The following is a 25,693-nucleotide window of genomic DNA, read 5'->3' on the forward strand; positions in this document are numbered from 1 at the left end:
CTTTTTTATTTATTACAATTAATCTAAGAATGTGTTTCAACTTTAGATGTCTTGACTTAAAATGAGAATTACTATTTGGAATTTTTTTCCAAACAAATTATTTTTTTCCAAAGTAATGCCAAACCTTCTAATGATTATTGAATAAAAATAAAGTTATTAACGAGTAAAAAGGGAACCTCTTTTTTATTTTTTAATTTTTGTTTTTCTAGTAGAGAGTCAATAACAAATCAATCAAAATAATAAAAGGTAAGAATATAAAGCATGAAAGATGTTTTTCTCTTTCAACTCCAACTTTATAATAAAGTAAATTTGGGGTTTTTCATTTATTTATTTGGTGTTGGTGGGTAAATCCAAAATGAAAATCTAATGTTGACAAGAAATGAATTAATCCCAATTAAAACAAAATATTCCCTTTTAATTTTTTAATTAAAAATTTATCGCTATTATTTTATAGTCTCTATTTATTTGATTTCCCCAGACTCAAAATCTACGCATTTCTCTTCGCCTCTCCTGACATGGGAGTGATTTATTATTAACGTCCTTATGCTACTCTCCCTCTGTCCTCTTTCAAAAAGACCAATAACTTTCTCTCTCTAGGGTTGCGAAGTGAAACTTTCTGAGAACACCCAAACCTAATTGTCGGGATCGTGCAACTTACAGAGCAAGGTTATTCTGTTCATCGGAGTCACGAGAGGCTTCAATTTCTTTTTTCCTAGAAAAAAAAATACAGAGGAAATCAGTTTATTTTAGCAGCTTTCAACGGCGTAGTGGATCGTTATATTACTGTAATTTCGTCGTCGATTTCATGTTTCTGGTGACTGGTGAGTTTGAAGCTAATTTCGTTTTCCTTTTCTAATTTCTTTTTGCTTGTCAACGGTATTGCTTTTGCTGCCAAAAGGATTGCGTTGCTTGCGTTTAATTTTGTTGGTTAGGGTTTTTCGAATTGTTCGTTTACTTGGAGTGTGAGAGAAAAGACCAAGAGCTGGTTAGGTGGATTTTGCTCTTAATTTGACGAATTCATTTGCTAGGAGAGAGCTAGCCATTGTATTTATGACGATTTAGTGTTAATTGATTAGAGAATTTTCTGCTCATATCTTTTACTTTTTTTCATTTTATTTAACTTTTGATATAGGTTATAAGTTCATGGTGTTTGGTAGATGCTGAATGATTGCTAGTATGGACTTAAATGCTTCCCCTTTACCTGAAGATGATGAGGATACGTATGAAAGACATATAGAACATTACCCCCCACCAGAAGAACATGTAGAATCTGCAGTTGAAATTTCCCGGCGGGTACTTCTTGAATCTTCTGTTCTGGCCTTCTTCTGTTTTATTTTTCTTCCATTTAAAGAATGCATTCAGTTGCTCTTAATATCTATCATTGATTGGAAATAACTTCGGGCATTTTATGTATGTATATTTAATTCTGCTAAATTTGGTATAGGCAATATCAGAGTGAATCGTTCCAGGCATTGAGGGCTGGGTTGAGGTAGTGCTGTAGCTAAGACAACTGTTTTTAGTTTCATCATGTGCATATGAAGTGTTGAAGTTGTTTGCATTAATGTAGTTGATTCAATGGGTAATATCTACTTACTGGACTGAGAAGAGACATTGTGGCTTGTCAATTCACTATACTGGAAAATGTTTGCACTTATGCAAAGGATTTGTATAGATATTCTTATATTTGTAGAGGAGTTGTGATCAATTGTTCCTTGCATTTATGAAAAATCAGTGTGTTCATAATTTTGATTATTAATGCGTTAATGTCATGAATGACTCTTAAACTATTTTTGAATGTTCAATTTTGACTTGAACTTTAAAAATCTCTGATGTGGCATTTGAACTATGAATCCCTTAACTAATGTGGTACTCACCCCTAACGTGACTAACTTCAGATAATGTTACACAGCAGACAAACAACCCTCAAATTGCCATATTAGTTAACAGATTCATACTTTAGATACTACATTAGAGATTTTTAAAGTTCAGGTACTACATTGAACATTTCACTGTAGTTTAGGGGTCATTCATGACACTAATCCATTATTAATTAACATGCAGATTACATTCCTGTTTGTTTTTCCATTTTACTCTTCCCTCATCTGTTTTCTATCTAGGTTAAGCATGTCATGTCATGTCATGTCATGTCATGCTGTGTTGTTTTTGTTTTTGTTTTTGTTTCTCTTTAACAAGGTCATAGTCTTCATACTTGTGCATCACTGTTCATTCATGCATGGTAATGGATTTTGCTTCTGTTAGGAACGTGAAGAGAGACGGAAGAGATTGAAAAAGGACCAACCAGATGACCGGCCAGTGCATGTCTCTCAGCCTGCTGTACATGATCACTTTTATCAAAATAGGAATCCGACGTTTTATGATAAAAGCAGGATCCCTCCTGGTAAGGTCCCTGACATTGCACAGTAATTGCTATATAGTTTTGTGATTGTTGTCAATTTGTGTTCCATTGCCCAAATATTGTGGTGTTTTTGAGATTGTGTAAGTTATTCATTGTATCTTTGATTTTGTGTTTTTTTTTTTGTTAAAATACAAATTTGTAGTTAATAATGGTTTTTATGTGTCAGCATATTACCAGAAGGGTATCTATAACTTCTATCAATAATAAGAAATTTATGAATACATTGTTTAAAGTTGACAATTTCAATGATAGTTTCAGCATTTCAGACTGTGTATTATAACATTGGTATTACCACAAAAAGTAAATAAATGGATTTCAAATTGTTACTCGTTTCATTTTTATGCTTTAGATGATGATATGATTGATTTATTTAAAATTTAAAATTCCTGTTGTTGCTTAAATCATTGTGCATTTTTTTCTTTTCAAATCTTTTTGCAGGTTGGCTGGATTGTCCTGCGGTTGGTCAGGAAATAGGCTGCATCATTCCTTCTAAGGTTCCACTTGGTGAATCTTATAATGACTCTGTTCCTCCTGGTAAAAGATACTCTTTTAAACAAGTGATTCGTCAACAAAGAGTTTTAGGAAGAAAGGTATATAGAAAATATTTTATTTCTTTTCTCATTTCACAGTGTTAATAACTTGTCAATTTTCCCATGAAATGCAAAGCAGATCTTTTCCGTCATCATCTCAACCGTGTAAACAGCATGCCAAAATCCTTGCGAAAGAGTCTAGAAGTCCTCAAAAATGCTGGGTCATGTTGACTATAGAATTGAAAAATGCATATAGGTCTAAGGTGATTATACAAAGTAAGGTGGTGGACATGGTTATTCCATTCAAGGTTTTGCTAAAGTGTTTGTTGTAAGGACTTCAACCAGTGCTTTTGTGCATGTCACCCAAATAAGTTAGATATCAGTTTCCGTTGGATAAGACTCGTAAAGTGAGATTGTTAATTGGAGAACAATACCTTACGTATGATGTTCTGTTTTCAGCTTGGTTTGGTGATTGATTTGACAAACACATCTCGTTACTATCAAACTGCAGACCTGACGAAAGAAGGCATTAAGCATGTAAAGGTGAGCAGAGGGTTAGTATAGTTTAATGCTTTTCTTACTGCTTGTGGCTTTGGTTTTAATTTTTCAGTTTTTGTTCTAGATCCAATGCAGGGGACGGGATGCTGTACCTGAGAATGTGTCTGTAAATACCTTTGTTTATGAGGTACTTTTTGCTATGATACTTGCCTATCATTTCTAGAATCTACTAGAATATCGGCCTCTATCTCTTCTTAAAATGTGATCCATGTGATAGATTTAGTCCCAACTCCCATGGTGCATTTATCAATTGACGACTGAAGTTGTGGCTGGTGTTATATTTTTCCTTATCATGGCAAAGCCAACAAGCTATTATGTTGTAATCTCAAACATAAATTACACCTTATCTCATAATCAGTACTGTGTCCCCACTTGTTCTCATTCATCTAGTACATTTGTTGATCCACATATGACATGCACATTCCCAATTTCACAAGTTACTTGTTCAAAATGTGCTGTAACCAATTTATGAATTTTTCCATGTAATTTGTTTGCTAGGTGTCACAATTCCTTCTACGTCAGAAATCAAAGAAATATATTCTTGTCCATTGTACGCATGGACATAACCGCACCGGATACATGATTATTCACTATCTCATGCGATCACAATCAATGTCTGTTACTCAGGTCAGTAATTGTTTGTTGTTTTTGATATTTTTCAATATCATTTAGGCATTCACGGTGGAATATTATTTTTGTTTTACCTTTTCCGCAGGCAATAAAAAATTTTTCTGAGGCACGTCCTCCAGGAATCTACAAACCAGACTATATTGATGCCTTGTATGCATTTTATCATGAAAGAAGGCCTGAAATGGTTGTATGCCCTCCCACTCCTGAGTGGAAGAGATCTTCTGATCTTGATCTCAATGGTGAAGCAGCCGCAGATGATGATGATGATGGAGGTCCAACTGCATTACCTGTATGGAAAACCTTGCAGTAATGTTAATTTCACATCTTTTTGTATGTTATTAAGAGTAAGATTTTGACTTTTTAGCAGAAAACAACCTATTTATGTTAAATATTATTCACGGGGTTATCCTCTTTGATCACATGAGTAATCTTTGCTGGTGATCAACCTTCCTTTTCTTCTTCATCACCATGTAGATTAGAGAAGATATTTGTCATGTGTTATAAAAATCTTACAAATTATATTAAATTAAGCTTTGTTATTAAGTTATTGCTAATTGATACCAAGGTATGCTTGCATATGTTTCTTCTAGTTTCATATATGATGTTTCAATTTTGCTCAAAATTCTAGAACAGGTATTTTCTTTAGATTTCAGCTTTAATAAGTCTTTTGTCATTTCAGGAGAATCATGAAACGGATGTAGTGTTGACAAATGATGACGTTTTGGGAGATGAAATACCTCATGACCAGCTGGAATCACTGCGCCTATTCTGCTACCAAACATTGAAGTTAAATGTCGGGGTTTGCGCTTTGAAATCCATTTCTTTTTCTTTGATATTTAGCTACTTATTCACATTGTCAAGACTATGAGATTTGGAGACAATGTTTTATCAAATTTCTGACAGACAGCTTGCCATAGCTTTTTTATCCACTTTTTCTTTTTTGGTTTGCTTCTTTACTATATCTGTGATAATTTTGTGGACTATTAAGTGATAAGTTAGTGCTTAGTAGGCTTTGAATATGTTAGACTGATTGTTTTAATGAATATTATATTTGAAAATTATAAGAATATTTTGTCTTAACGATAACATTGAGAGAACTTCTCCCTTTTATAAAACCCAAAATTATTGAAAACTTGAATACGTTTTTTTCCAATTAATTCTTCACTTTGTGTATTATTCATTACAGTTTTGGTTTAATAAGTGCTCTGCTATGGCCATTTCTTGAAACCAGGTTAGAGGACATGTGCAATTTCCAGGATCACATCCAGTTTCACTCAACAGGTCCTTATTATGTTTGGTTTTATTCTGTTTTTTTGGTTAAGTTTTTAGAAGAGTTTTTCATGTGGCTACTTTGCATGTATTCTGGTTTCTGATTCTTCATTTTGTTGAAATAGGCAAATTATCTCTTGGAACTGTGATTAGGCTTTAAGCTATTTTCTTAACCATGCAGCAACTTTCCTTTTTAAACTAGTGGAGTAAAATCACCTTGAGATGTGCAATTGGCTATGCTTTATGTTAAAGTTATAAAACATTAATATTTAAAATTAGTGGTCAGAAATTTGATTGCCAGTTTGGTGGATAGGTCTAATGCAACAGATACCATTTGAGAATGGGCATTTACATTTTAAATAATCTCTTTTTTATTTTTATTTATAAAAATACTTTCAAGTTCCTAAGGTTTTATGGTTACAAATTGTTCAATTCTCTTTTTCCATTTTCTTGGGATTAGCTTGGTCCTTGGCGACAACGAAATTATTTATGATGTCTATTTCTAATACAAAATAATAGTGAAAAAAAGTTGGGTAAAAATGTCTCTGAAGGTATGATGTTGGCTTGGAAAAGGTCTTGAAGCATCCATGAAGAACTTACCATTATAGACAGTGTAGGATGTGAATAATGAAGTAGCTATAAAACTGAATACTTGCTGTAAAGTAAGTAGTTCCATTCCTCTGTTTTGGCCCCTAAAATGATTATTATTTATCAGCTTCAGTTGTTCATTTCTTACTTAACTGCCTTAAGGATAAGGGAGCTTCAAAATGTACCCTTGTTTTTTCTCTCTACACTCCTTTTATTTTTTGTTTCAAAATTATCTTTAAGTGAAATTATTTAATTATCCTTCTCACTTTTAAAAGATTCCTGGTATCCATATCCAGTAATCAAATAACTTACCTAATATGCGAATCCAATAAATTATTTAAGCCTAGAAAAAACCTTAAGCCCTAAATCAAAAATTTTAGTTGAGGAAAAAGAAATCTCATATCTTGAACAATTTCCACAACATTTACAAATTGATAGACAAGAAAAACTGTAACTTTAATAGAAAAAGTACCTTATAACAATATATGAGTCTTTGAATTTCTTCTTGATTTCAATAATCAGAGGAAGGGAAAATGACCAATGTTCCTAATGAGATTTCTAAACCACTTAAATGATCTTTTGAAGAGAGTTAGAAGCTTTTAAAGGTTTTTGGATATGTGAATCTATAAGCTTTTAAAAATTTCCGAATTTGCAAATTCGGAGACTTTAAAAGAATTTTGAGAAAGGGTAGTTAAGTAATTTTATTTAGAGATAAGTTTGAAACAAAGGGGGGTGTGGAGAGTAAAAATGAAGGTACAACCTCTTAGGCTAAAATGAATGTTGAGCTAGTCTTATTTAGGAGGTGTTTAATTCGCAGTGATATTGAAGGGGAATGTATGGTTTCTAGATTTTGTCGACTTAGGGAATGTTAGATTTTTGTGTTTTGTTTATAGGAATTTAAGGTTACCTATAAAGTCTTTTACTATATTGTTTTTAATAACATATGAATAACATATGACATTTATAATACTGACATTTGAATAACATGTGACACATGCATAACACGATTCTGTTGAAACTAAATAATTCTAAAAAATAATTTTTTATATTTTCAACAAATATAATTTTAAAATTCTAATTATTATCTTAATGTTGATTGACCTTACGTAGAAAAATATACAAATTGATAAATGTTGCGTTTGTATCTTAGAAGTATCGGCTTTTCAACAAAAATTAGGTTTTTTATTTTAGAAACGTCATTTTTGTTTAAATCTGAAAAATGTTTCATTTATATTTTCATTAAAAATTGTATTTTTTATCTTTAAAAAGTTATCTTTTTAACAAAGACTGCATTTATTTTTTAGAAACGTTATCTTTATTGAATTTTGAAAAATATATATGTTTTTATATTTTCAACATAGACTATGTTTTTTTATCTTAGAAAATTGTCTTTTCAATGAAAATAATATTTGTTATCTTAGAAACATCATCCTTATTGAATTTTGAAAGATATTTTTTTTCATATTTTAAATAAAGACTACTTTTTTATTTTAAAAACATCTTTTTTTCAACAAAAACTGTGTTTTTATCTTAAAAACGCTATCTTTGTTAAATTCTGAAAAAATAAAATTTTTTCATATTTTTAATAAAGGGCATTTTTTGCCTTAGAAATTATTTTTGTTGAATTATAAAAAATAATTTTTTTCATTTTTTCAATAAAGATTGTGTTTTTAATCATAATTTTGGTGAAGATTTTAATAACAGTGTGTTAAATATGTGATCTTTGTATAAAATATATTAAAAAATTTATTTTCATAATATTTTATAAAAAAATTACTACATTTTTAAGATAAATAACATTGCTTATATAATTTGAAATGCAATTAAGTGAGGACAAATGGGAAAGAAATTTCACTTTCCTTTTGAAATCTTAAAAACTCTCAGGGAGAGAAAAGTTTTTGGTTCTCCCTCCTTCCTCACTTTATTTACATTGTTGGAAATCCTAAAAATTTTCAGAAATCACATTCTTGTGAATCAAACCAATGAATCAAATTACAAAAAGTAAGATTCCGGGAAAGAAAGTTACTTCCCCCAAACCAAATGCCACCTTAGTTTTTTTTTTTTTTTTTATTAACTTTGTGATTGTTTTATAATTTTTTTGCCAAAATCTTTATTTTATATAAAAATTGAGTTCTCTTTTTACACTTGCAGGGACAATTTGCAACTTTTAAGGCAGCGTTATTATTATGCCACTTGGAAAGCGGATGGAACACGATATATGATGTTAATAACTATTGATGGATGTTATTTAATTGATAGGAGTTTTAATTTCCGAAGGGTTCAGATGAGGTTTCCATGCAGGCACCCAACTGAAGTATGTATTTGCATATCTTTATTTTTAAGAGAAACTCTGGGAATTTACTGTCTCATTAGTTTTATTAATTTGACATAATTTTTTTCACTTGTTAGGGTATAGGTGACAAAACTCATCATTTCACATTGCTTGATGGGGAAATGATAATTGATACCATGCCAGACTCACAGAAGAAAGAGAGAAGATATCTCATCTATGATATGATGGCAATTAATCATGTGCCTGTCATAGAGGTTGGTTGTCCTTATTTATTACAAAATTTTCCTCTTAATTGTTTGTCCTCTATGGCATTGTAACTGTCTTATGAAACTGATAGTTCAGTTGATCTTTTTATACAGTTATTTTATCTTACTTTACTCTAGGCTTTTGGAGACTATATGTTTTAAACATTCACTATTGGGCTTGTCAGAGATGCTTTAGTAATCAGTAGTCTTAATTCTTCTTTGCATTTTGATCTCCCTAGCCAAATTTTCCAGCAAGCATTATTTGATATAGGCACTAGTTTGTCATTCATTTGGGGTAGTGGGAGGTAACAGTTGGATTGCTTAATGACTACAAAGTAAATTTGTCAAGGGAGTTTGTGTTAGTTTCCCTTATTAATATCTGTTGCTTCTTTTATAGTTTCTTTGTCTTATGGGGATTCAAGAATGGGGTTAGTAGATCTAAGAGTAGATTCAAATTGAGAGACAAAATGCCTTTTTCATTTTCAGAATCATGTTATCTCCATTTTCTCTTGTGAAAAAAAAAAAATATATATATATATATAAAGCATATGTAGTAATCCTATAGATTAAAACCGGTGCAGCGGCCTTTCTATGAACGATGGAAAATGCTGGAAAAAGAAGTGATTGAGCCTCGGAATTATGAGCGCCAGAACATTTACCAGAGCAGGAATCCTTATTACCGATATGACCTTGAACCCTTCAGGGTATGTATTCAGGAACACCAATGTTTAATATATTGATCTATCTTCCGCCTTTGTGAGATGGGCTAAGAATTTGCTTAAATCTGTTATCAGGTGCGGAGGAAGGATTTTTGGTTGCTCTCTACTGTAAATAAGGTTTTGAAGGAATTTATCCCCAAGCTCTCTCACGAGGCAGATGGTCTTATTTTTCAGGTGATTGAAGAGGATTATTTGATTATGGATCTCAAACCTTTTCGAACTTGTTTATTTTATTCTTTCTCCTTTTGAAAATAATCTTTATTGGTTATTTAGTACCTCACCATATATAATAAACCAATTTTATCTTTTTCAGTTTCACACTCTGCATCCTGCTGATTCATGCATCTTTACTCTTTAAGTTCTTGTTGCTTTGTAGGCATGCTCTGTTAGGAAAGACTGTTATGTTTTTAGGCACAAGTGGTTACTGATGGTTCTTTTTGCCAGGGTTGGGATGATCCTTATGTACCTCGCACTCATGAAGGTCTTCTGAAGTGGAAATATGCTCAGCTGAACTCTGTTGACTTTCTGTTTGAGGTTGTTTTCTCATTTTTCTTTTAAGTAGCTTTTGATGTTAAATTTTGGCTGTTTTTTACTTCAAAAAATTTGTAGTCATCCCCAAACTGAAAGCTTTATGTACCAATAGATTGGCAGTGATGATCATGAACAACTTTTTCTCTATGAACGGGGGAGAAAGAAGTTGATGGAAGAGAATAAAGTTGAATTCAGAGGTTGCTGTGAATTGTGTTTATTCCATTTTTCTGCTTCATTTGAGATCATCACCTTTGATTTTGATTGTTTAGTTTCTTGATTACTTGCAGATGTTTCAGATCCTCTTTGTTCATTATCTGGGAAGATTATTGAGTGTTCTTGGGATCTTAATCGACAGGTGTGGATCTATATGCGGATCAGGAAAGATAAGTCGACTCCCAATGATTTCAATACTTTCAAGAAGGTCTGCCTCTTTGCTCGTTTGACAAATTGTTGATTTTTTCCTTACCTAACTGCAGTAAGTAAAAACTGTTTGCTTATGCAAAAACAGGTTATGCGAAGTATAAGGGATAATATCACAGAGGAAATCTTATTAAATGAGATTAACGAGGTTATTCGCTTGCCCATGTATGCTGATCGAATCAGGATTGACAGCAAGGCCCACCTGCAGCATACAAATTCAGCACGACGGAGGTGATGGATAGCATGCTGGTCGTTGTGCAGTTGATTGAGGTGTTGAATGGTTTGGTTGGTGTGCCTTTCAATGCCTGTGTGTTAAGTGCTTCCAGGTTTCTTTTGGTAGAAGTTAGGTGCATACTTGGGCTGTTGAGGACATCATGTAAAGGGTAATTAGGCATCCCCCCTTTAGTCAGTCTTGTGTTGTGTGCTAATGCTGGTGAGTTGTATGATCCAGGGGGCTGTAACGTTCAGGTCTGAGACTATTTTTCTTATAGTTGTTCAGATCAAGAGGATTAGCATTAGGATAACCATGTATATTAGGTTAATTTTTTTTTTTTTTTAATTTTCTCCCATATTTAGTGATCTCTTAAGTTCTTTTAAAAGTAGCCATTTTCCAGAACGAAAACAAGAGTTTCATTTTCGGTCTCTGTGAATATTTGATAGGAAAAGGGGTAAGACTCGGTATTTGCTCATAATATTAACTTTTCATTTTGTTTTCTATTGTCTCCCCTTTCTAAGTCGAAAGAGATTTGCAGCTCTTCCAACAGCACCTCAGCGTTTTCTCTCAGCTCGTAGACTTGTTGACTTTGTTTTGACTTTGTTTTGCCGCTGTTTAGGCAATCTGTATGTACGAAGCTTAGGTTATGTTTTGTAATTACATAAGAAAATTTTTTTTTTTTTTTATAATTATTGTGCTTCAACATTTTGTCGTGTTTTTCTTGGTCGGTGGAAAATGCAATGCAGGATTATAAAACGAGTTACCCTCTAGTCCCTTGTGTTTGGAATTTTGTGTTACGTAACTCAGATGCAGGATTATAAAACAAGTTTTGGTTATTGTCATTTCATAAAATCTGCACTCCATTTTAACCTTTTAGCTATACTCTTCTATTGCTACTGCAAGTGCTAGTGAATGAATAAATTAGGAATGATGGTGGAATTACGTTTTGAATCACGTACTTCAAGAAACTTAGACCAACTCCCAAGGTACAATTCTTTAGGGAATTGTATTTTTATTTTTTATATCTTATGCACGTTTTAATTAAATAATTTTTGTATAAAAGAAAACAAAAGTAAAAATTTTGTTTTTATTTTTAGAAGTAAGTTTTTAAAAATACGATATTTCGAAAGAACTTTGATCGGCATTGTACTAAAAAAACTAATCAAAATAATAAAAAATTAAAAATGAAATGAAAAAAAAAAAAAAGATTAAAAAGTCGTAAAATCATTAAATTAAATTTCATTCAATCATTTATGTTAATAGTTGTGTGATTTATCGGTAAACTGTCTAATTTTATTAAATTTTAGTGATCATACTCAAATTTCAGTATCCTCGAAGAAAGATTTTCTTTCTTGCATGCTTAGTAGTAGTATTTTTTTTTTTCAAAAAAAAGAAAGTATAGTAGATTGTTTAGCTGAATTCAGTACTCGTACCGTCAAAATCTTCAATGTCCGGGATCTCCTTTTCTTGTCGAAAATCCTTACAATTCCGGCCCACGGTATATTCACTCCTTTTTTTTTTTTTTGGTGAAAAGATTTTCACTCTTTAATTAATCATCTTCTTCTCAGATTTCCAAACTCTCTCTCATCTGGAAAATACTCTTCAATTACACATTTCCTTTCCTTCTCTCTCCAAATTCTGGAGTGAAACGAAGATCACAACATGAAATCCTTTGAGATTAGGGTATTGTGCGTTCTTTTCCTTTTGATTAGTCACTAGAGCTTCTCTTTTGGCGATGACACCAAAAATAAACTCCGTGAACGAAAGGCTACCGATGACGAGCTTGGTTATCCCCAAATGTAAGTTCTTTTCTTGCCCCGGCGATCTTAATTTTACTTTCTTTCAATTTTTTTTTTTTTTGGATTCGTAAATTAGACTTAATTAGTGGACCCATTGTTATATCAAAATTTTTTTTTTTTTGTGTATCATTGTGTAGGGATGAAGATGCCTTGTTGAACACACAGTGCTCTAGAAATTTAGAACTTAGATGGCAAACAGAGGTCAGCTCTAGCATTTATGCAACTCCGTTAATCGCTGATATCAATAGGTGAAGTTTTTTACTCTTCCTTTAAGTTCATCTTTTTAATTGCATGCGGAGTTTTGCTGGTGTTAAATTTTACTTCTTTTCAATTTTCATTTCGTTTTCAGAAATTTACTGATTTTTTTACGAGTAAATTGATAATAATAATAATAATCATAATAATAATAATAATAATAATAATAATAAGTTAGTTGACTCTGGCATGATTATATAATTTGTAGTGATGGGAAGCTTGATATAGTGGTTCCATCATTTGTTCACTACCTTGAAGTTTTAGAAGGTTCAGATGGTGAGAAAATGCCTGGTAATAATGCTTCCTTGTCCTCTGATCGTGCTAAATCAAGTTTATGAAAATGAACATATTTATTTAGTTAAGGAGTAATGAGATTGAAGTTGATACAGTTGAGTTTTCCATAATTTGTCAGGTTGGCCTGCTTTTCACCAGTCAACCGTGCATTCTAGTCCTCTCTTGTATGATATTGATAAAGATGGTGTGAGGGAAATTGCTCTGGCTACCTACAATGGGGAAGTGCTTTTTTTCAGGTTATTTATCTTAGTTATTTGCTCATTATCTGATGCCCTCAAGTTGGTGGAGGAACTCATCATCATTATGATGTTGTCATACTAATTTCTCCAAAGGTTATTATTTTTAGGGTTTCAGGCTACATGATGACTGATAAATTGGAGATACCTCGTAGAAAAGTTCGTAACGATTGGTACGTGGGATTGCATCCTGATCCAGTTGACCGTTCTCATCCAGATGTCCATGATGATTTACTCGAGGATGCTGCTAAAATGAATGCAATTAGCCATATGCTATTACCAAGTTTCAATAAATTTATAACCCTGTTACTTCTCACTTTCTTAATCTCTCATTTTATATAGTTGCTAAGAAAGCTACGTTGTCCTCTGCTCCATAATGGTAGTTTGAAGACAATAAACTGGCAAAAAGTATACATCACATTTTGTTGAGGGATTATATTGCGAAGCATTCTCTTCTCATGAAACAACTCACACCAATACATGTTGGTTATCCTTGCAGAAATGAATGGAAGTATACCTCAATCTAACCTTACTGGTTCAATATCAAAAGAAAGTCAATCTAGCAAGGTTAACTTGTCTAATGCAGAGAATGGAAAGAAAATGGATGGAAGTCAAATAGAAGATACCATCAAGCTGCCAACTGGTGTTGATAATTCTTCTGTAAGTGCTGAATCGGTGGGAAACACTGAAGCACATAATAAAACAAGTGCTGGGAGACGGCTTCTAGAAGATAACAACTCAAAAGGTTCCCAGGAAGGTAGTTCTGATTCAAAAGAGAATGTTCAGGAAGCTACTGTGAAAAATGATCAAGGGTTAGAAGCAGATGCTGATTCATCGTTTGAGTTATTCCGTGATAGTGATGAGTTTGCTGATGAGTATAGTTATGATTATGATGATTATGTTGATGAATCCATGTGGGGAGATGAGGAGTGGACTGAAGGACAACATGAGAAAATGGAGGATTATATGAATATTGACTCACACATCTTGTCTACACCAGTGAGTATAAATTTTAACTAGAAAATGTGTTTCTCTCTGGTGGAGGAACTTTGTTGCTGGACACAAGTAGATTTCTACTATAACAGACACAAAAATTTTGCTCTCTAATTGCCATTGGGTCATAGCAGACATCGATAATGATGGGGTGTCAGAAATGGTTGTTGCTGTTTCCTACTTCTTTGACCATGAGTAAGTTGTCTTCCTTATCTTTCAATTTGACTTGGTAGTCTAGGTTTTCCCTCAAGTGCCTCTTGAAATTCAGTCAAGGAAAATTATAGCTTTTTTCTCCCCTTTTCTTATTTAACTTTTTCAATCTGTTTTAAGTAAATTTTTATTTCATGAAAGGAGAGTCATTCTTTTACAGTGGAAGGAGCTGAAAAACTGACATTATTCGTTAGGTATTGTGACAACCCGCAACATATGAAGGAACTTGGAGATATTGATATTGGAAAATATGTTGCTGGTGGCGTTATTGTATTCAATCTTGATACAAAGCAGGTTAAGTGGACAAAAGACTTAGATTTGAGTAAAGATACTGCTAACTTCCGTGCACATATATATTCTTCTCCAAATGTTGTTGATTTGGATGGTGATGGAAACTTGGACATCCTTGTTGGAACTTCATTTGGCTTGTTCTATGTATTGGATCACCTTGGTAATCCCTTTAGATTGACAGTCTTTTGTTTAATCTGTTTCCCCTGTATTTTGAGTTTATAGTTCTTAAAGTATGTCTTATATGAAACACCCATACTTCACAACATAGCTAATCAATATTCCCCACCTTTGTGCCTATCCAAATTCAAGCAGCCAGTCTTCAAATCTACTCCAATGTCGAAACTACTTTAGCTCATACTTCATTTTTTTTACCAAATCTCCTTTATTATTCTTTTTATACATTCAGTTTGTCGCCTGATACATGATTTTGATTCAATTATGTAGGTTTCACATGTGAAGGTGTTGGAAATGCCTTAAATGGTTTGTCACCCTTGCTTCTTTACCACTCTGAATTTTTCTGCTTGAACCCTGATTAACTATTTACTTGCAAAACACTTGCACTATATCTCCTTGTATAAAAATACTCTGTTTCATTTTTCTTTTTAAAAGATTTGTCCTCATGCTGTTTGATGTTTTTCATTGCGAGCAACTTTCTGTGCAATGATCTTCCATCTTTGTTTTTCCTATTTGAACTGACTTTAAATTATAAGCAACTTTCTCAATTCTCTTTACCAATTACCCAACTGAATTATTCATTTGATTCAGGAAGTGTCAGACAAAAGTTTCCTCTTGAAATGGCTGAAATTCAAAGTGCTGTAGTTGCTGCTGATAGCAATGATGATGGCAAGATTGAGCTAGTGACAACAGATACACATGAAAATGTTGCAGCATGGACTGCACAAGGGGAAGGAATTTGGGAAGCTCATGTAAAGAGTCTGATTCCCCAGGTGACTTGTAGCATCCTTTCTCTAGTTTTCCCCGTACATGGATGGTATGATCATTTATTAGGTAGCTAGTTTCTGTAAATGCATTTAGAATTTGATGTTGTCCCACCACTGTCTTTTTTTTTTCTTGCATATAAATACATAGTTTTTTACTATTACTAAAGTTTTATATAATTGCATGAAGGGATATGATATGTTCACTGGTCTATGCCCTGGATGCATGTTAGCTATCTGCTCAAGTATCTTTTCTCTGGTTTTAAATCTCTAAATTGAGTTAAATAATGCATAAAGAGACTAGTTCTGAGCCGATATACATCAAGATGGAAGCCTGTTTGAAGTACTTTGAAATCATTTTATCTTCAGGGTCCTGCTGTTGGTGATGTTGACGGAGATGGCTACACAAATCTTGTAATTCCCACATTATCAGGGAATATTCATGTTCTAAGTGGAAAGGATGGTTCAGTAGTTCGTCCCTATCCATATAGAACTCATGGGAGAGTAATGAATCAAATTCTTCTAGTTGATTTAAGTAAACGTGGGGAGAAAAGCAAGGGACTCACTTTTGTTACAACATCTTTTGATGGTTATTTGTACCTGATAGATGGACCTACATCATGTGCTGATGTTGTAGATATTGGTGAAACTTCGTAAGTTATTTTTTCTTACACCTTATGGTTCTATACCTTTCCCAATGCTCTTTCATGTTTCTTTATCTTGTATTTGGACCATTTCTTGACAGGTATAGCATGGTGTTAGCAGACGATGTTGATGGTGGTGATGATCTAGATCTTATTGTTACAACTATGAACAGAAATGTCTTTTGCTTCTCAACCCCTGCCCCACATCATCCTCTAAAGGCAGGATAGAACTGAACCTGACATATGACTGAGTTCTTGTGCATTTGCTAAGAATTTTAAGTATTAATTAATTATAATTTATTTCAGGCATGGAGATCAAATAACCAAGGTAGAAACAATTTTGCAAACCAGTACAACCGTGAGGGAGTATATGTTAGACATTCATCAAGAGCTTTCCGTGATGAGGAAGGCAAAAGCTCCTGGCTGGAGATTGAGATTGTGGATAAACATAGATATCCATCAGGGCTTCAAGCACCTTACAATGTCACAGTAAGCTGCCATTTCATGCTCAAATTACAATTGCTAAAGCAATTCAAATGTTTCTTTCTTTTTTCTTTTTCTTTTTTTGGTTTTTGGCTAAAGTTGTTTAACTTATCATCTCCTTTTTCTTTTATGTGATATTTTTCTGAAACAATGCAGACAACATTGTTAGTCCCTGCTAACTATCAAGGAGAAAGAAGGATAAAGCAAAGCCAGATCTTTGAGCGTCCGGGAAATATCAGATAAAACTTTGAACAGTAGGCGTAAGGACTACAGGGACTGTTGTTGTGGAGATGGTGTACAAGAATGGGCTCTATTTCTCTGATGACTTCGCCCTCACATTCCATATGTATTACTACAAACTGCTTAAGTGGCTTCTCATCATCCCAATGCTTGGTATGTTTGGTGTGCTCGTCATCCTTCGCCCACAGGAGGCCATGCCTTTGCCGTCATTCTTCCGGAACACAGACTAGTGACACTGCATCATATTGGACCTCAACACATGCTACAATTTACACACTTTGATTCCAAGGCCATAGATATAGATGCATTTAAGCATTATATCCTACAAAATTAGACAGTCCAAGTTCAAATTAAATTGATTTTACGTTGTCAAAAAAGGTTGGCCTTTCTAACGTCTGAGTCTTTGATTAAGGAGGTCGAAAATTGTGACATAGTCGAATTTGAGTTTCTTTTTGGACACTAAATAGTTAAGTTCATTTTAACACCATGCGTGGTTCAATGTGAGGAAAAAGATTTATCTATAGTGAGCAATCATGCCACACAGTGTGCTTATTGAACTTTATCATTCTTTACTTGCAGAAATTCATGTCTAAATGGGTATTTTCATCTTCACTGAAGCATGAGCCAGGCACACCCAAACGAAAGAGAAAGGGGAGAGAGTCCGTCAAAGTCAAAACTCCTGGTGGTTGGCGTTTGCTGGTACTTCACATCCGCGACCAAGTCAAGTTCTAGCATGAAGAATTATTTGTCATGAAATACGCATGTCATCTTAAAATTTAGTCCTAGAAAACACATTCTGAAAGTTAAAACTAGGTAGGTAGTGCATGGATTCCGCACTAAAATCAAACTAGTTATAACAATCATTGAAATTTTCATGCCTACCTGATAGCAATTGCAGGTATGCTATGACATTCAGTGATTCAAAAGCACGAATATCAAGCCCCTTTTCGCTCTTAACTGTTTGCAAAATCATTTAGATTTGCGTACCAAAAGGTTTCTTACGACATTCAACCAAATACAAACTGTACTTCTATTTCAATTCAGACAATTAAAACGGGAGCTGCCCTAAGATAGAATCTTGTGTTCAGTTACTGGTATTAGATTGTTTAATCCTACTCAAATAATATGTTTACCATACACGTTGGAAGAACTACATTTATGTTACCGAATTTTCATATTTTGTTAGCTTTCTATACAGGAAGTCCTAAAGATTACCAAATGATGAGCTGCTATTGGTTGACAGCATAAATGTAAGGCTAATCCTCATTAATATGAACTCCGGGACTGACCAACACTTTTCTCCCATAACCTACGGCCTAAAAATTGTATTCCCAGAGAGAAGAATGTCAGAAAGTAAAATGTCAGAAAGCTTTTGGCCAAACACCATGGCTGAGAAAATGCTTTCTAAAAATAAGTTGAGCTGATGGAGGTTTGTTATCATCTAATCATGGCTGCAAACAAAGAAGTGTGAGCAGTCTGTGAAGTGAATACTTAGTATTGTTTCCAGAAAGCAAGACCATACCATTCATTTTACCCCATTCTGGGATGAACACTGCTGAACCTTACATCATGTGTTAGCTTGTTCATGTCCTTCATTGCTTTATCGACAACATCAATCCTCCAATTCAACAATCTAAAAGTTTCTTCAATAAATTTTTACTTGCCTAAAGCAGAATCAAACCTAAAATAGAGGCCTTTCACAAGCAAGTGGCTGAACAAACTGATTCCTCAGCTTACATCCAAACATTAACAGCATAAATACCATGCAGATTCGCGATAAATTTAACCAAAAATATCCAACCTATCACCCAGAAAAGACCACAATTGTATTTACACCGACAATCATCCAGCAGAGTCAAATTATTGCTGTCATCAAGGAATTCTACTCAATTATTCATCATCAATTTAAGAAAAACGTATTTAAACATTATCAGAAGCAAGATGTAATCAACAAGAGTTTAAGTAGAGCTGACATGACAGCATCCTAAGAAACCGATACAAGTGATTGTATCATGAATTAAACACAAAAGTCTTAAACATAAGAGCCTTAGAAGCCCTGCAAGATAGGTCTCTTTCCAAGTCTCTTGATCTCTCTGTCCATTTTCCCAGTAAGCATCAATCCAAACATCCTAAAATCACATAAAAGGGACCAAAATGGATGCCCAAAAGTGGCAGGAACATTCCCTTCCACAAAGAAATGGCTGTACCATTCAAGTCCATAACCAAATATAGGCACAAAGAGCAAGAACCACCAGTTAAACAACACAGAATAAATCAATAATAGAATACTCGAGAGTGTGCCCGCGAAGTGCCAGCGCCTTGTAGATGGTTTTGAGTGCTGAGTCACATAAAAAGCCCAAAACTCTTCCAAGCTCCTGAAATTCATCTCTTTAAGAACAACAACAGAGAACGCAATTGAGAAAGTTGATCGCTTGAATTACCTGATAACCTTTTAAGAAATTTAGCCAAGCAAAATTCAATCTTGGTTTGGTTTCAGCGGTGGGTTTTGCTTAAAAATCACATAAATAGGGACCAAATTAAGAAGTAGTTGGAAAAACAGGGTTTGACTGGGATTCCTAAGCAAGGAAAATTATAAAGATGGGATTGTTTTAGACTCCGGGATCATGTCACTCCCTGCCTAAAAGGCTGGAGCTTTGCAGGATTGATGTAGTTAAGAAAGTAATCCAAGAAAGGAGAGTGGTGCAAGAGAGAGCTTAAAAGGGTGAATAGCTGTTGTCTCTGAAGGTGAAGGAATCAAAGTGGGTTTGGTCTCTCTTATGCAACAGTTAAGAGAGCTTTGTCAGCTGAGATATTTGATGGAGAGAAATTTGGATTTATTTCTTTTATGTTTTTATTTTTTAATACTATTTTTTTGAGCTATTAGCAATTTATGCATAATTTTTTTCTTTGTGAATCTTGTAGAGTTTTTGGTTAAAATAATTACATAAATTTATTGAAATTAAATAAATTTTTTACTTTACTTCATTTTTCAACTTGTTATTTCATATATTTGATGCAAGAAAACATGAAAGATATTTACATATAATTATTCTATTCAATGAATATATCAAGTTATCATTTTCAGCTTTACATCTGAATTATCGTATAATTATTTTTGGACTATACAAATTCCAACTAAACCTATTAAAAAAGACCTAAAAAGAAAAGAAAGAGAAAGTGCGTCCCTGGGAATTTGTTAGAAACCGAACAACTCGCAAGTTGTAAGTTCTTGGTATTTTTCCTTTTATCATTGTAGTTCACGACTATTTATGTTGCAGCAAGAAGAGTTGGGCAAACATTGATGGATAAGAACAACAGCAACAAAATTTAGTTGGGGTAAAGGTTGACGCTTCGATTGAATTTTGTTTTGAGGGGGTGAATTCATTTATATAAATTTGAACCAGAACACTTTTTAATTTGCAGCTTACTCTTAAATTCACCAAATGGCTGCAGCATCATGGATTTATGGCATCATTTTCTGATGAAGTTGAAGTTTTTGACTTGAATTGTGGTCTGCATGTGGTCCTAACTTGTTTGTTAACAGCCGCAAAAGAGATATTGAAATTTGGTTTTTTATTGGGGGTGAGATATCATGATTCTGTCATTCTGATCATTCCATTGCCAAGTATGCTACACTATGAATTAGTACTATATCATGCTTTAATATGGTAATTGAATGCTTTGCAGTGATTTCTGATGGATATATCAGGAAAGGCAAAGAAAAATGTACAATGAGAAGGGAATGAGGCATTTGTGCCGGAAGCAAAACAAAGAATGAACTGTACGTCGCTAAATCATTGCCTAAAAGATTACCCCCAAAATTTTGAATGCTTAATTGAACTTCTCTTCGTTCCCTATTACATCCCCAGCGTGAACCCTGTTTTTAAATGCTGCATTATGTTCTTTGAAATTCCAGAAAACTCGCTCCCCAGTTGTAAACAGGTTCCAGAAAATGGTTGTAATGAAATAGAGGCCAGCTGTGACAGTGAGGAATGCTTGAAAACATCCTAACCACTGAACAAAATAACCGGTTCCGATGGTGCTGATTATGGCAGCCAATGTCCCTGCTGAATTTCCAATGCCCGTTGCCATTAAGAATATATCCTTATTTTTAGTGATGGAAAACTGCAAAATTACAATAAATATGAATAAAAATCATCTTGTTATTTGATAGAATTGACTAAACGTACCATGGACAAATCCTGTATACTGAGGTGCAATATCCTGATCAAATAAACCAAGCAGGATTAGTTCGGTGGTGAATCCTCAGAAAAGTATGGGCAGATATTATCTTAGGGTGGCTAGGATTTGTTTGAATTTCATGATTGAATGGACAAAATGAAACTTTTGAATATTAAGAAGAAAACCAGCTTGGCTAAAGGAACTCAAGCTCAGGGCTGCTGTGATAAATAAAGCTGCAACTGCAGGTGACTTTGCAAAATTCGGGCAAAGCAGTGACACCCCAGGGCCAATGAAGCGTATAGACTATTACATTTACAATTACATATCAGGAGCTGCCATTTTTAAAATAGCAAGATGTTAAGCAAAAAATAAAAATCAATGTAAATTTATGTCTCGAGGACCGAACTTCCAAGTTCCAACCTCGAAAGGTCTTTTACCGTGGCTTTCTCCGTCTTTTCATTGTTGTTTCTTCTATGATGTACTTAAATTCTTACATCTTCCATATTATTATCTACTCTGGCTAATATTTAATGATCGAAACCAAATTTTTTAAATTCATGAATCCGTTACTTTTGAGAGTACGTGTCCTATGCGCTCTTATTATTGTAAGATATTAAATAGCTTCGGAAGATTTTCCAGCATGATCTTTCGAACTAATGTTGTAGAGTGGCCAGCCTTGATCGAGGAATCTGATACTACACCTGCAATGTAATCTGAAGCTGCCATTGTCTCCCATGGAACCGCACTAAGCCAAGCTGCTTGTTTCAAGTTCACATTAAACACCTCCATTCTGCTGGGATGATTAACAAATGAATAAAGAATTTTATATCATTAAGAGATCTAAATGAGATGTTTTATACATACATAGAGAATACAAAAATCCAATAGCTTTAGATTTTAAGTTCAAATGTTGTCCAACATATATGTATGAGATCTCTAATATGCTTTCATGACTCCAAGTGTGGTAAATCTTCCAGCAACTGATATCATAGCCTAAGGTCACGGATACAAGTACTACTAGTGTTGCTAGGGAAAAGATTGTTAGCAAATCAAAGGCTAGCTGCTCTCTATGTGCTCGAACTTTGGTATCATAATACAAAAAGGCTCGATTTGGATGCAAAGCGATGTATTGAGTCAACCTAGGCTATAAAGTTTTGTGTTGTGATTTAGCTTAAAAGCGCATTAAAGATGTGAAGTTACTTGATCCAAAAAAAGTATTGATAGGATTTACTCTCACGAGAAAGCCAAAATGAGACTTGATGAGAACTCATAACTGAACGGAGGAAATTGTTGGGGCCGATGTATTGAGTCAACCTAGGTTGCAAGTTTGAATGTTGGAACTTAGCCTAAAAGCGCACTAAAAATGTAAGGTTACTTGACACAAAAAAAAGTATTGATAGGATTTACTCATTGAAGAGAGCCGAGAAGAATTCATAAGTGAACGGAAGAAATTGTTGGGATGATTCACATGTAAGTAAAGAATCTCATATCATTAAGAGAAAGAAAATGAGATGTCCTATATATACATAAAGAATTAAATAGCTTAAGTTTTTAGACTCAAGTGGTGTCCAAAAAAATGAAATGTCCTATATATACATAAAAAATCAAATAGCTTAAGCTTTTGGCCTCAAGTGGTGTCCAAAAAAATGAGATGTCTTATATATACATAAAGAATCAAATAGCTTAAGTTTTTGGACTCAAGTGGTGTCCAACATGTATATATGTAGTGTTGTAGCTGTAAATGTGATAAATCTCCCAATAACATTTTGTTAGATATTTTCTTAAATTCTAGTTGAAAATCAATTTGAATTCCAGTAAAATTCTATTAATTAAATAATTACTTGATAATTAAGAATAAATATTCTTAATAGATAAGAGTTCTTAGTAAATAGAAATTTCTGGTGATCAAGTAATGAAGCTCTATAAATATAAAATAAGTATTAACTTTTAGAATTATGAGAAAGAGTTATGAGATTTCTATATGAAAGATAGGTTTGCAAAGATGTGAAAAAAAATTTGTTTGAGAAAACACCGGTGACATGAGATAAAAGATATTTCATAAGTTATACATTAGGAAGTATAAAAACTAGGACTATTTTCTCTATATTTATAATGAATTTTCTCTTTCATCCATAGATATAAGCAATTAGACTGAATTACATTAAATATTATCTCTTGTATACAATTTATTTCGTGTTGATCACATTGTGAAATTCGTTTTTGCTTAAAAAAATCTCAACACACTCCTCAAATAGGAAAATTTTATTATACTAAGGAACATGAAAGTACTCGTCCTACTACATACCAAGAAAAGTAAGAACGTAAGTCTCCAGATGTTTGAACAATGCAGTTAAATTTAGGAAAAGTTAAACAAAAGTTGCAGGATAGATCCATGTATAAGCTTAACAAAAATTGTGCGTGCACACAAGCACTTATGCATTTACCAATCCACGAGGATCTGCAATCATTATGTAATCTCTACGAAGTTATGAGTCCATGAGTGTGCCAACAACTTTTTCACGAGCCTTAAATATACAATGTTTAAGGTTTAAAGCATTTGATAACTAAAATAGACAATAAATAGAGGATTAATTAATGAGAGAGCTCCTTACAGTCTTGAAATAAATAGGCATCTATGAGAGAAGAACAAAGTATCCCTGAAATAAAAAAAACATGCCTTAAATGTCACATCTCATAAAAATGAAGCCACTGAGAAGTTCTAAATATGATGAAAAAACTCACCCAATTGTTAGTTAGTTACATCAGCAAATATGATTGCCCATGTCGGTAACTTTGACAAAAGGATGCGTATAGGTGGAAGCTCTCCAGTATTTACTGGAGGATCAACTTTCTCGACTTGAATTAATCGTGGCTCAGATTTGCTGATAAAAGGACTTCCTCTCGAATCACTGGTAACTTTATATACCCATGATGATAACTATAGCAACCCAAGAGATGAAAGGAGCATAAAAGTACTAGAAATTCCAATGGATGATAGCATGATTGGTGTCAGAATTAAGCCCATAACATTTCCAAGATGAAATCCGGCCATGGAAATTCCAACTGCACTTGCTCTTTCATGCCCTAGAAACCACCTAAAAATGACAGAGAAAATAATAACTATATATCTATTCTTTAAACTGTGATGAAAATACTTATAATTTTGACATTTAACATATTAAATTATTTACACGCAAGGTGTGTGCTATAAAATGCTTGCCTTAATGAGAACTAAGGAGTCATTACCTTTATGAGAGGGTGCTCATAGAGGGTAAAGCAACACCTTCAGCCAAACCAAAGAAGGCTCAAATGGCCAAGAGAGCAGTGGTAGAGTGGTTGGCAAGCCAGGGAGTGAGAAGTGTAGCCTAAGACCGCAAGGCCACACCCCATGCCAAAACTCTTTTGCCTCCATGTTTGTCCACAAGGCTCCTCAAATCACAGAGGAAAATCTGTATCCCAAATAAAGGAGGACTTCGACTAATTAAGCATATTCATCAGCATAACCAATGAAGAAAACAAGATAACACCATCTAAAATGAGTCATATTTTTTTGCATATCTATTTGATTGAATATATTGAATCATTTCGAATCAAAAAACTATTTTTTTTTGTATGCCATTCTCTAATTGGATATAGTATTAAGTATTAACCAACCTCTATATGTGCTGTATAATCTACCTGACTCATTCTTCTTATGATAAAATTTTGGAACTAATAAAACCTTAACTGCCAAACTACTTGTTCCCCCACCTACCAATTTGTACGTTTGGTTCAAAGTTCAAACCAAACAACCCAATGTCTACATGAAGTAGGGTACCTTCGTTTCAGGTAGCCAAGGCCCATTCTTCTAGTCCTAAGTCCAAACAATCACATAACATAACAGTAGCCAAGGGAGAATGAGTTAATGATTTTCTTATGGGGGGATTCAAAGAAAAGCGCAAAAAGGAAAAAAGAGATGATGATTTTGGATTACCTGAACAATGCCAAGAAAAAAACTTGACCAAAGTGGAACAACGGCAACTGACATAACAACTATATCAGCATTACATAAACACATTACACAAGCCATTAAAGCCACCACCTTCAACCTCTCTGGCACCCACACGGTGTTTTCCCCGATCAATATCCTTCTTTCTATCCCCTCCGCCGTACACCTGATCACCACCCCTCATCTCTCCTTCTTTGTACCACACTCTCTTCTTTTTGATGACAATCCTAAGCTCTCTCATTTGACCTGCTTTCCAACTACTCCTTTACGCTGAAACCTGAGGTTGGTCATCCTCGATTCAATCAAGCTTGATGGAAAACTGCTTAAAAAACAAGACTTAGTGGAAGAAGAAGAATAAAGTACTAATGATGTAGTAGCCATTGATGGAGAGAAATAAACAAGACAAAAAGCTTGAAATGATCAGTTAGGATTGCCATTAAAATGAAACTTTATATTATAAAATCATGTATTATATTGCTGCAGATTTTGCCTTCTCTGCATTAAAGAGAAGGAATAAAAGAAAAAATTGTTGTTGGGGAAAGACAGAGACGATTAGAGATGATCGATCTCCTTGTGAATATATAAACACCACTCAATTAAGGGTACTTTGGTCACTAAAAGTTTATGTTCCCTTGTGCTGACACCTGATTTTGCTTACTTACCTCAATTTCTCCAATCGCCACCCATTGTTTGCAGGTTACTGGGATTTGACGGTCTCAAAATTTAT

The 25,693-nt window shown here is 33.7% G+C and overlaps 2 protein-coding genes and 2 pseudogenes across 8 annotated transcripts; 2 read left to right on the top strand and 2 right to left on the bottom strand.

The window, feature by feature from the left end:
- The first annotated feature begins 489 nt into the window (after nt 1-489).
- Nucleotides 490-11,118, top strand: LOC111312022 (uncharacterized). Of its 6 annotated transcripts, none has more exons than XM_022911929.2 (18): nt 490-821; nt 1,133-1,293; nt 2,260-2,398; nt 2,855-3,006; nt 3,406-3,489; nt 3,569-3,631; nt 4,003-4,131; nt 4,220-4,423; nt 4,814-4,933; nt 5,366-5,415; nt 8,143-8,305; nt 8,401-8,538; nt 9,111-9,233; nt 9,324-9,422; nt 9,693-9,782; nt 9,892-9,976; nt 10,067-10,200; nt 10,288-11,118. In XM_022911929.2, the coding sequence occupies exons 2-18, from the start codon at nt 1,165-1,167 to the stop codon at nt 10,432-10,434; spliced, it is 2,049 nt and encodes a 682-aa protein (XP_022767664.2). In that variant the 5' UTR covers nt 490-821; nt 1,133-1,164; the 3' UTR covers nt 10,435-11,118. The 6 variants fall into 6 exon arrangements, with proteins under 6 accessions (XP_022767664.2, XP_022767665.2, XP_089618422.1 ...); XM_022911930.2 differs by having other exon boundaries at nt 4,814-4,927; XM_089762296.1 differs by having other exon boundaries at nt 4,814-4,927; nt 10,135-10,200; nt 10,288-10,916.
- Nucleotides 11,119-11,842: 724 nt separating this feature from the next.
- Nucleotides 11,843-17,164, top strand: LOC111312024 (protein DEFECTIVE IN EXINE FORMATION 1-like; annotated as a pseudogene). The gene is made up of 15 exons (XR_016342901.1): nt 11,843-11,911; nt 11,982-12,212; nt 12,350-12,460; nt 12,676-12,758; nt 12,880-12,997; nt 13,108-13,302; nt 13,381-13,995; nt 14,114-14,185; nt 14,395-14,651; nt 14,936-14,971; nt 15,257-15,438; nt 15,799-16,082; nt 16,175-16,292; nt 16,380-16,562; nt 16,713-17,164. The product of XR_016342901.1 is annotated as a protein DEFECTIVE IN EXINE FORMATION 1-like (transcript).
- A 1,492-nt stretch (nt 17,165-18,656) lies between these two features.
- LOC111312023 (uncharacterized) lies at nt 18,657-19,314 on the bottom strand. Its single transcript, XM_022911935.2, has one exon. The coding sequence runs from the start codon at nt 19,180-19,182 to the stop codon at nt 18,844-18,846; it is 339 nt and encodes a 112-aa protein (XP_022767670.1). The 5' UTR covers nt 19,183-19,314; the 3' UTR covers nt 18,657-18,843.
- A 1,313-nt stretch (nt 19,315-20,627) lies between these two features.
- On the bottom strand, nt 20,628-25,207 carry LOC149520334 (putative anion transporter 3, chloroplastic; annotated as a pseudogene).
- Between the last annotated feature and the right edge of the window lie 486 nt (nt 25,208-25,693).

This window comes from Durio zibethinus, chromosome 1 (genome assembly GCF_047325235.1).
Source record: "Durio zibethinus cultivar Kanyao isolate XHJ-2024 chromosome 1, ASM4732523v1, whole genome shotgun sequence".
NCBI classification, from domain to species: domain Eukaryota; kingdom Viridiplantae; phylum Streptophyta; class Magnoliopsida; order Malvales; family Malvaceae; genus Durio; species Durio zibethinus.